At 49.3% G+C, this 11534-nt stretch overlaps 1 protein-coding gene across 1 annotated transcript; it reads left to right on the forward strand.

The window, feature by feature from the left end:
• Positions 1-1955: 1955 nt before the first annotated feature.
• Positions 1956-10580, forward strand: Lcn9 (lipocalin 9). The gene is made up of 6 exons (XM_021191917.1): positions 1956-2051; positions 2343-2479; positions 2747-2820; positions 3537-3647; positions 3774-3875; positions 10447-10580. The coding sequence occupies exons 1-6, from the start codon at positions 1956-1958 to the stop codon at positions 10578-10580; spliced, it is 654 nt and encodes a 217-aa protein (XP_021047576.1).
• The last annotated feature ends 954 nt before the right edge of the window (positions 10581-11534 follow it).

Here is an 11534-nt window from a genome sequence, read left to right on the forward strand (position 1 = left end):
ACTCTTTACAGCTTTCTGTCCTTCAGCTTCAGCTCTCCATCCTGCCTTGACTCCCATCCCTTCTCTTGTTTCTGACTAGCCCGAGCCCTCAAATAGTTTAGGGCCTCCTGTTACTGTGGTCACTGTCACAGCTGTGGCCACTGGGGAAGGAAGCTGACGCTGCGCTGACACCGCTAGGTAGTGACCTAACAGCATGGCTGCTCTGCAGGTGTCTGTTCAGCTAGAAGCTCTGACACTTTTGTAGCTTGGCCTGCCTAGTGCCCAGCAGCAGTCACAGTCAACTGTAAAGCCAGCCGCTGGCTGCTCTGCCACCTCAGCAGTTTGCTGTGTCAGTGCCACTGGTGTTCCATTGCCTCTCCTGCAGTCAAACAACATGGTGGCATATGCCCAAAATGTCAGAAGTTGGGGAATAGAGGCAAGATGACCAAGAATTCAAGGTCATCTTTGGCTACCTGAAACTTTGTCTCAAACAAACTTACAAACAACAACAGTCCACATTCAAGTAAAAGTTTTTACTCGACCAGATGCTGCAAAGGAGGTGGCATGTGACAGCGATCAAACCAGAGATTGGGTTGCTTCGGGCTGTTTGATTCCAGTCATGACAGGGTTGTTATGCAAGTAAAGGTTTGTGTTTGTACCAATCACAGCCTTGCTTCTTTTCTATAACCCACAGAAGTCCATCTGCCAGGCCACCAGGCATGTGGACTCACCAGGAGTACCCCAAGGCTTGTGGCAGGAAAAAGTCCAGCACAAACAGTCCTGAAGCTTAGTCTAGTCCCTAAGACAGAAGCTTAGGGGCTAGAGCCAGAAAGGGCTCGACAGCCTGTGTGTAGTAATGTAAGTGGTAGACTGAGAGTTCTTTTGCTCAAAGCAGCTGGAGAAGCAGTGGAGAGTTCAACAACACTGGAATTATACTGCCCTGTCCTAACATCTTTATAGGAAAATGATCCGCAGAAAGGATGCTTAGATGTCCAACAACGTATCATTGATGTTAACTGTGTATGGTTTTAACAGTGCTTGATACCTGCCTGGTACCTGGGGACCATTGGGTTCCTATCCTTTATCTCAGAACCACATCAGTCCGGGCAGATCAATGACAGAACTACCCACGTAGGGAAGTGGCAGCCAGTGGGTGTCTGCCCTCTGGATTGACGAAGTGCTGAGCTCTTCCAGCCCTGGCTGCCAAGCTTAGCCTTATTCATTCAGAGGAATAGTTTTTCTTTCAATACCACCAACGCACCAGTGCCTGGAGGCAGTGGGAACCAGAGACCTGTGACCCACCTGGTAGAGCTGTGCAGACATTTCCAGAACACATTTCACCACCACCTCCCACAGCCGGTCTCCAGCCAGAATGAGAACATGTCTGATCCTGTGTCTGTGCTCCTGAACCACTGTACCCTCAAACTCCAGAACATTATTCTCTCGGGACCCCTCAACTCAGGGGTTGGTGCTGTGAGTACCCTCTCACTCAGGGTCTTTCCTGGAGCTTTGTAGCCACACTCTAACTTCAGTGAGATCCTCCAGGCATGGTGGCTGACTCTGCTGTCAGCTTGAACTGCAAGCCATACCGCTGGTTTGTGAGTAGCCAAAGGCCTCAAGCAGAAACACTGAGGCTGGATGTCAGGACTCAAACCCTGCGTCTTTAACTGAGTTTGAACTTCTGAGCTGAGACACACAGAACAAGGACTCAGAGTCTCCCACACAGTCTCAGCAGGCTGGCCTGGGTCCAGGGACCTGATGGCCAAACCCTGTTGGTCCCAACTTTGCCTGTCACTTTCTGACCCAGCTACATATCAATTCAAGTGGGTTCTGTGGCCAGCTCTAGAATGTGGCCAGTTAAATGGGGACCTTTGGCTGCCTTCCAACAGGGCACAGGATGTGTGTGGACAGGCTGAAAAATCGCAGAACAGAAAGGGGTATAAGGGAGATGCCAGCCAAGGTGCCCACCAGAGAGAATGGTACTACTACTAGTGCTGGGCCTGGCCCTGAGCCTGGCCACTGCGCAGTTCAACCTGCAGACTGCTGTGCGGAGAGACTACAACCTGGCCAGGGTGGGCCGAGCCTTCTAGGGCTAGGCCAGGCTTCATGAAAAGCACCTGTCCCACTTTATTGGGGAGGGGGCTGACCTGGAAAAGGAGTGTCTAGGCCATGAGAGTCCCCCACATTCCCAGCCATGATGGCAACCAGAAGGTGCAGAAGGAGCTTTAGGAGAAATGGGGCAGAAGGCAGAAGGAGATCCCAGCTTAGAGCTAATGTTTAGGGACTCACGCAGGAGGGAAGCTGTGACGGCCAAGCAGCCCCAGAGGTGGTACAGGACTCCACCACTCAGCCTTTTCTTCCAGATTTCGGGGATCTGGTACCTCGATTCCATAGCCTCAGATAACATGACACGCATTGAAGAAAATGGAGACCTGAGGCTCTTCATCCGGAACATCAAGCTCTTAAATAACGGCAGCCTGCAGTTTGACTTCCATTTCATGTGCGTATTGCCCCCTAAGCTGAAACCATGCCCCACAGGAACTTCATACACTCACACATCTGCACACTTGGGCCAGTGTGTGAACTTTACCAGCTCTTCCCTGCAGATCAGCATGATGGGGGATCAGGGAGTTCCTGTCCTGTTGCTGGGTTCTGTGCTCCTCCAAGTGAGTTAAGCTGAAAGGCCCCTTCTGGAGTGGTCCCAGAAGCCAAGGCAGGGGGACGGGGCTGGTGATTGCTCTGGTCTTCTCCCCTCACTGTCCTCCAGGTTGCAAGGAGAATGTGTAGCTGTGACCATGGTCTGTGAGAAGACTAGGACTAACGGGGAGTTCTCTGTCGCCTGTGAGTGGGACCCCGTTCTCTGTCGCCTGTGAGTGGGACCCCGTTCTCTGTCGCCTGTGAGTGGGACCCCGTTCTCTGTCGCCTGTGAGCGGGACCCCATTCTCTGTCGCCTGTGAGTGGGACCCTGTTCTCTGTCGCCTGTGAGTGGGACCCTGTTCTCTGTCGCCTGTGAGTGCGATCCCGTTCTCTGTCGCCTGTGAGTGGGACCCCGTTCTCTGTCGCCTGTGAGTGGGACCCCGTTCTCTGTCACCTGTGAGTGGGACCCCGTTCTCTGTCACCTGTGAGTGGGACCCTGTTCTCTGTCACCTGTGAGTGGAACCCCGTTCTCTGTCGCCTGTGAGTGGGACCCTGTTCTTTCTAATATGATTGCCAGGAGTCTTTTCTGCTGAGGCCGTGCCTACCAGTCTAGGTACAACTTAAGGATCTGCAGCCTGGCCCTCCCTCTGGACATTTACTAGCTTAGAACTATCACACAGCCAGAATACGGTGCTGAGGCTTGTGGAGGCAGCACACAAAGGCACAGATGGGGCTATAGTACCCTGCTATCTACACTTCCATACCACAGTCGCCCGAGTTAGCACTGGGCATCCATGCTCCCACATCTTTCCAATGCTTGCTTTAGTAGAAGCTACATAAGTCACATGGCATTCGTTGCAGAAGTGAGGGGGTATACCAGTGCCCGGGCAGAGGGTATGCTAAGCTATATCTCTGTGCAGATGAGGGGGAAAACAAGGTACTGCTCTTGGAGACCGACTACAGCATGTATGTCATCTTCTACATGCAGAACATCAAGAATGGGACCCAGACCCAAGTGCTGGCACTCTACGGTAACCCGACCCTATCTGTTTGGGGATCCCAGCTACTGGGAAGGCATCTTCCATGGGCCCTAGACACATTATGAAATGGTGCCTTGGAACTGCTCCCCCAAAAAAAAGTCCCAAATCTGTCCCCAGGACGCTCCATACAGCTTGACAAGACTTATCAGAAAGAATTTGAAAATATCTGCAATCTATATAGGCTGGGCTCACAAAATATCATCGACATGACAAAAAAAGGTAAGGTTCTCTTCTCTGAATCAGAAAGGCCCAGGGAAGGCAGCTTACAGCATGGTGTGCCTTGCACAGATGCCCTGAGGATTGGGGCTGGGGTTCAGCAAGCCATCTGACATCCCCTTGTCTCCCCAGATTTTTGTTTTTATAGTCCATAGAGGAGCCAGCCAGGCCTTCTGGTATGTGAATTTTGATCTGTGTACAAGACAAGCAACCCGGGGTGTTGGGAACCGGGCAGGATAACCCAGAGCCAGTGGCGTCGGAAACTGGGGGAGGTCCATCTTAGAGTGACCATGAGCTTCACAACTCAGGGCTTACACTCTGCTCGTCGCTGGGTTGTCTCAGGGCTTACACCCAGCCCTTTTGTAGAAGACTGTGTGACGTGTCCCCAGAGTCCGGGTTGTAGTGGAGCCTTTCTAGTGTGTGTGAGAAGAGTGGGAAACTACCCTGCGTGCCGTGTGCAGTAAAGGATGGAGCTTGGGGTTTATTGTCTTGCAGCTTTGCACCCCAGAGAGTTGAGATCCAGGCACTGCCGAGCCAGCATTGGGCATCCTCCTTCTGATGCTGGCTTGTGGTCGTATCTCCATACTCTAGGCCTCTGTCTTCACATGGCCTTCTGTGTCTGCATCTCCTCCTCTGCCAATTAGATTTAAGCCACCCAGGCATTCAAACTGATCTTAACTCATGTATGAAGACTTTTGCCAAATAAAGCTCCTCCTTTGGTTCCAGAATGAAGACAAGCGTGTGTTTAGGGACATAGCACCTGGCACTTCAAGATCTTTTCTTGGAAAGAGAACTTCATGGTAGCAAAGATCACCCTCAGAGCATCCAAGAGACTGAACCCAGAGTCGCCTCTTAAAGGACCCTGCACAAGGGCCAATGAGGTTCTATGGAGACAGGGTCTGTAAGACCTGGAAGTCTTCAGATGAGGGGTTGAGACCCTGTCGGACAACCTCTGGGACTAGATTCCCTGGGGGACTAGTGATAGTAACCCAGCTGGGATAAGGTTCTGTTCCATGTGTTGGTGAACACACAAGATAGAAGTCATAGTGTTTTGTGGGCTGGAAGTGACCCTCCTGGACTGCAGCAGAGAGATGTGAACACTGTACCCACAAAAGCAGTCTGTAAAGATGTCCACATTAGCTTCCTTCATGCCCACAGTCTGCAGCAGATGATACATTTCAGCAAGCCAGAGCCTTGGGCCTTGGTCAGCATATAAAGGCATGATTGCAAAATTGTAGGACAGAGGCCAGATTAGGAGGAATGGCATCAGGAGGTGAGTGTGGCTCCTGAGGGGCAGCATGATGATGCCAGCTGCGCTGTCTCTGAAGGACAGAGGCAGAGCATACACAGCCTCCAAAGTGACAAAATGCTCAGCACCAAACACACATTCTAACAAGCAAACACAGTCACATACACAGGCATACATGAGCATGCACATGCTCATGCGATCAAACATACATGTGTTCATTCATATGCATATGTGCGCAATGCATGCTTATCTACAGGATCAATCACATATATACACATATACATGCTCATGCACTCACACACATACACTCACACAGACACATGCCCACTCACCCATGCACACACATAGGAGCCTAGTGGCCTATTTCAAGATATTTCTTTAGCAGGAGCACTCCAGCTGTGGGACAGCAGGGCCGGGTGGGTCTAGCCATCTGGCAGAATGGTCACTCCCAGGTAACCTGGCCTGTGGATCACTTGGTGCAGCCTGCTGAACCACAGCATGGACAGATTGCAGGAAGCCACCCATGTGTAGTTTTCTCTTAGCTGCAGCTGTAAGGGTCTATGATTCGCCAAAAATGATATGCTAGACTCAAGTAGTAAGCAAAAGCAAAGATCGTTCTATTCTACAGAAGTCCAGCATGCTGGGGTCTCCCATTGCCAAGATGGAGACCAGTGAGTTCTCAGACCTGATTTAAAGAATAATAGGGGAATTCCAGGAAGGGGGGTGACCTCTATCTTAAGCATTGCCTCTATCTCTAGGGACATTCCAGAACCATTGCTGGGGTGTGGGGGCTGGAAACTGTTGCTGGGGAAGTCTGGAAACTGCTACTGATCCATTGTCCTAGCCTCGGGCCAGGTGAGGGGGCAGTTCCAGAGGCCTGTTCTTGCCCAGTTCTTGGAAGCAAAGATTTAGGCCTAGTCTCCTGAACTGCCAGTTTGAGCCCTGTCATGGAGTCAGCCTCGCCTGTCTCACTGCAAGGTCAGCCCGAGGAAGAGAGGGTTTCTCTGGGGCCACACGGGCAAGGTTCCTTGTGCCCGAGGCAGCTGTCACTCCGGAGCCAGAGGGGTGGACGGTCGGGAGACTTTTTTATTCCATCTGGAATGCTGCCACGGAGATGCGCCATGGGTCTTCTGTCTCAGTGCGCTCAATCTAGAAACTTGATCACAGGCATTCTCGAGGGTTGTGTCCAAGAAGATGAGAAATCCTGTCCAATTGACAGTATTGATCATGACACTTGGGAATCAGAATAATGGCTGTCCTGAAGAATGGCAGGAAGTGGCTGATCAGCACATGCAGAACTCTTAGAGACCTCCGTCCTCTCTTAAAGGGCTGCATGAAGGAGATGGGGCCATAGCCACGTCCCCAAGTCCCCATGCTGCCATCTGCTCAGTCGAGAACTGATCCTGCCTCATGGGCTCTCCCCACCCCACCCCACCCCACTCCTCCACCCCCACCCCCAGCCCCGGAGATAAGGAAACGGGACAAGAATAGATATCTGCTGCCCCACACCACTGGACTCCTAAGAATGTCACTGAGGTCGAAGGCCCTTGAATTTCAGTTGTGTTTGGTTCTCATCCTCTGAGGAGTTGTGTTACTAACAAGTCCAAAGTGGTTACTGCTTCCTGCTCACTTGGTTCAATCGGCATAACGTCATGGATATAGTGCACCAATAGGATATTTTCTAGAAGAGACACATGATCAAGATCCCTCTAAGTTGTGACACAGGGCTGGAGAGTTAATAAATCCTTGAGGTAAAACTGCAAAGCTTTACTGCTGGTCTTGCCAGCTCAGAGCGAGTGCTTCTGGCGGGTCTTATGGACAGGCACCGAGCAAAGGGCATCTGCTCAATCAATTGCGGTGCACCACGTGCCAGGCTGTAGGGCACATGGGCTGTGCTATCCCTGGGAAATCTCAGAGATCTTAGATGGCAGAAGTGGAGCTGCCCCCTCCCTGCCCTCTCTGCCTGCTCTGGAACATGTAACAACTCCAAACGGAGGGGACCACAGGGTTTCAGTCACATAATGCAGCACCTGGAACTCTCCCTGTTAATGAAACATCTCAGTAGCCTTAACGTTCAGCCAGTGAATGGCCTTCCCTTCCTGGACATTCCTATTCCCTTCCCTCAAGTTATATAATCCTAGGTTCACCTCGAGGCAGCCTTGGGACTCCAGCACTCATTCCAGACCCTCCTCCTCCCGATTGGTGTGTAGCTGCATTCTCACACCACAAAAGGGAAACGTGGGCTGCAGACTCCCTGTCCCAGACTCTGACTTGCTTGTGTTGGCAGAATCTAGACACCACCAGTGGGCAAAGATAGGCAGATCCCAGGACCCACAACAAACCGGAGAAGCACAGCAGGAGGTGTGATAATTTGCTCAAGCACAGACACCATATCTGGTAAAGCAGCTGCAATCAGAGACAATATTTAATTGCATTTTTGATAGTCAACTGTCATCCTTCATGATCCATCTGTCTTCTGCACTGGCCAGAGAGGAGAGTTAAGGAAGATGTGGTGGGAACCATCATTCCTGCATCTTTCAGGTCTTTGACAGTGGCACTAATTTCTGCCCTTCTCCCAGGGATGCAATACTGTTTTGATTCACTCTTTTCCTTGGTAAAGACAACTCTAAAGATTTGCATCTAGCCTTTCCAACTATAACAGCCCTCACTCCACAGGTCAGAGAACCAATGTGAGGATTCTGCCAACTTCTAAGTCCATCTATCCCAGTTATACATTCTGGAGCTGGGGAAATAACCACAGGATGAACTCAGGAACCCACCAGACCTACTGTGAGTCAGACTTCAGTCAAAACTCCATTAATCACCAGGCCTCCATAAGCCCCCACTTTAACTGGAGGCCACAATGTTTCTTGGGATCTCCCAGAACCAGTGTCAATTCACAACCAGTGTCAAGTAGACTCTGGAGAGTCTGATAGTTTCCTTTCTCCCCAGTGTACAGTTACCCCTGACAAAGGCCATAGGTCTCTCTGGGCAAGGACTGGAGAAAGGCTAACAGTGAAATTTTTAGTTACTTTATCAAGGTCCTTCCTCAGAGGAATCTGGGTGTCTCTACATTTAAGGGATTCTGAGTCGGCAAACTGCCTCAAGTCTGGAAATTGGTTCATGGGCCAAGGATCACTTTTGCCATCATCCAATGTGGCCTTTCTTTTATTTGCTGGAGAATTTTTCACTTATACAGATCAAACAGAACTTCAGTAGGCTTCTTATCTATTCCATGCCTGGAAACACCATGACTGATTACAGTACCAATGGTCCAGATGAGTGATGCCACTGCCGAGTTCACTTTGCCTGTTCTGACCATTACGGGTCCGCCATTACTCACGGTCAGACATTGTTTTGTCTCTGCTGTCCATTATGACATCTACAATCAGCTTGCCTTTCATGATTCACTGCAGCCATCTGGCCCCTGCTACCTTGGGCTCAATGCAACCTACAGCATTTAATTCATTCAACGGAGCAGCAGCCATCTCCAGCCCTACAGTCTGGCACAAGAAAAAGAACAAAGCTCTTCAAATGTGCTGCTGCTCCTCTCGATGTTGTGCATCTTACAGGACTCAGGAAGGGCTTGTCTTCTGGGCCTTCCCATTGTGGAGGATACAGTTTACACAGTATACCCCCCCTAGCACTGCAACTTCCCTGAGCCTTAAAATCCCTTCATCAACAATAAGCCAAGGGATATCAGGCATCTCCAACTCCTTATCAGTAGGCCATCTTAGGACAAATGCTTCAGTCAACCTTCCAAACAAACCTTTGACACCTTTATTTTTTTAAACTGTGTGAGCTTCCATATTAAACCTAGAATCCCTACCCAAGGGCCCATGTCAATAAACCCTGTCTGTCCCGTTTATATTTTCCCACGGTAACAAGGGCTGCAAGTTGTCTCTGTGCCTTCATTTTGGCACCTTAGACGAACTCTGTCTTGCTGAATAAGGTGCCAGTAACTGTAAGGGAGCCCAAGAAAAACAACTCCAGGAAGAAAAACCACCTGAGGCCTTGCGCTCTTTCTAACAGCCTGACCTCCTTAATTTTGCTAATCTCGCAGTCTGGCTTTGTGTAACTGTTTGCTTAGACTGTACCTGTACCAAGGGAAACTTGGGGACTTTCCAGCCAGGATATGATTTCTTGCTTAAATATGACCCTGAGGAAGGCTCACTTCTGTATTTGGGTCCCAAGTACCCAGATGTAGTCACCAACTGGCTGCAATAAAGACTTACACTAGTCTCATAGATTGTTTCCGGGCGGTCTTCTCTGGTGGAAGCCCCACAACCTCGCTATAACAGGGACCCAGGCCTTAGCATAACTGACTCCATGATGGGAGGACCATTCAGGCTGTAAAACTCAGCACAGAGACAGAACCATCTAGTAGAACCTAAGAGACCTAATGCATCAAAGCCCACAGTTGTAGGAAAGTCTTTACATGTACTGGCTTCTATAATTCTGCCTCTGGCTAACTGTTCCTGTCAGCTGTAATGTGTCACCCCAAGAAAGGCTCAGCACAACACTGGGATCCCAAACACCCAGTGTAGTTGCCGGCTGGCTAATAAAGACTTTCCATTGGCTTAAATCCATATCCAGGCTGTCTTCTCTAGTGAACACCCCCACAACAACCATGCTTAAAGTCCATTCCCACGCATATTCCCCAGACTTATTGATATGTTTATAAAAAGATAAGGAGATATAAGATATGTTCTATGGGGGTGTGGTGAGGTGTGGGGGGAGGGGTGCCTTGGTGGGCCCATGCCAAAGCATCCCTCCCCNCTGAGGGACCAGCCACATGATGGTATAGTATAGAATAGAGTTTATTCAGGGCAGGGGGAGGGGAGTTAAGAGGGTAGTAGAGGCAGAGAAAGGCAGAGAGAGGAAGAGAGTAGAGAAGTAGAGGCCGGCCATGACCACGGGGAGAGAGGAGGAAGGGAATGGGGACAGAGGGGGAACAAGAGAGCAAGAGGTAAGAAGGCAAGAGAGAGAGGCAGGAGGGCAAGAGAAGGAGGGGGCCAACAGCCCCTTTTATAGTAGGCCACATCTACCTGGCTGTTGCCAGGTTAATTGTGAGGAGGAGCATACCTGGCTGTTGCCAGGTAACTGTGGGGTGGAGTTTAGACAGAAAGCTGACATTCCCCTGTTTTGGTTTAATTAAAAAGAAAAAAATAGAAAGAGGATATGACAAAGCAGGAATAGGGTCATCGTGATATCTGACTACTTCTAGCTGGCTTTGGGGACGACATGTCTCTAGGGAACTTAGAAGGATGAGTATGCGGATGTTTGTCCAGTCTTAGGAGAGTTGGCTGTTTCCTTTCCATCCAGGGTCTGTGGAGCCATCCGAGGATAGGTCAGAAGAAACAGGCCCAGTAGGAGCATCCGTGTCTGTGACAGAAGATGGAGCATCTGAAGGTCGCTCCTCTGGAGTGGCCCTGGGTGTGGTAAGCACCTGGACTTGACAAGATGTTGAAACACATTATTATAGGTAGAGAATAAGATTATGTCTGGGAGAAAGAAAAAGGGTTTCTTAATATGGACATTTGAAACCCAGAGGAATGTCACCCTTCAGGATAGGCAGCGAGTGGGAACTTTGGGCAGATGTCCTTATCTGGATGGGGGCCATTTGTTCCCTGAGAGATAGATCTGAGTGGGTTTCCTGTAGCTTATAGGTTTATAAAAGAGATAACAACATGATTTAACCACATGAACCTTTTGTGGAACAGAAGGAACAAGAATTTGTGATTAAAAAGTTGAAAAAGTTGGATCATATAGTGGAATGTTTTATTAGAGTTAGGCAAATTTATAAGAACTCAAATGTTAGGACAATGGCATAGCAAGAAGAGGAAATATGACATCTGTGAAAGATTTTTTCTAGCTGCCAATGTAGTCAGAAGTCTAAGAAAAAATAAACAATAGTCTATCCATTATAGACTAGTTATATATTATTTTAAAAGTGACAGAGTCCACTAGCCAACAGTTCTCTGTGGTCTCCATGGCAACTTGGGCGGTCAGTCTGGCTTTCGGGTGCAGAAGATGCAGGGCTTTTTCTCTGTGGAATGGATACGCGTGACATGAGAAATGACTTACCTTTATCTAGCCAAGTCATTTGACTCAGGATATCCAGTGTTGTCCACTGTGTTTCTCAGTGATTATCAAACCACAATCCAGGCAGTGTCCTGTAGCTGTGTTCACATTTTCCGGGACCATCTACCATCACGGGCCAACTGTTATAGGCTCTGGGAATTCTGTCTGTCATAAACTTAATAATTAACAAACTTCTGACAGGATTGAGGGCTATGGTTATAACTGAATAGAATTTAATGGCAGTGGTAAAAATCATATTATGACAGGATAGGAATGAAAGTCTTAGGTAACTGACAGGTTGTGTAGGTAGACAAAAGAGACATATGGCT

This window comes from Mus pahari, chromosome 3 (genome assembly GCF_900095145.1).
Source record: "Mus pahari chromosome 3, PAHARI_EIJ_v1.1, whole genome shotgun sequence".
Taxonomy (NCBI): Eukaryota; Metazoa; Chordata; class Mammalia; order Rodentia; family Muridae; genus Mus; species Mus pahari.

What these genes read in the sequence shown, in the direction of transcription:
- Lcn9 (XM_021191917.1), top strand. Translation starts at nt 1,956, where the DNA reads ATGGTACTACTACTAGTGCTGGGCCTGGCCCTGAGCCTGGCCACTGCG. An exon ending in CCAAGTGCTGGCACTCTACG is followed by an intron (nt 3,648 to 3,773) that starts GTAACCCGACCC and finishes ATCTGTCCCCAG; the next exon opens with GACGCTCCATACAGCTTGAC. An exon ending in CATCGACATGACAAAAAAAG is followed by an intron (nt 3,876 to 10,446) that starts GTAAGGTTCTCT and finishes CTTTCCATCCAG; the next exon opens with GGTCTGTGGAGCCATCCGAG.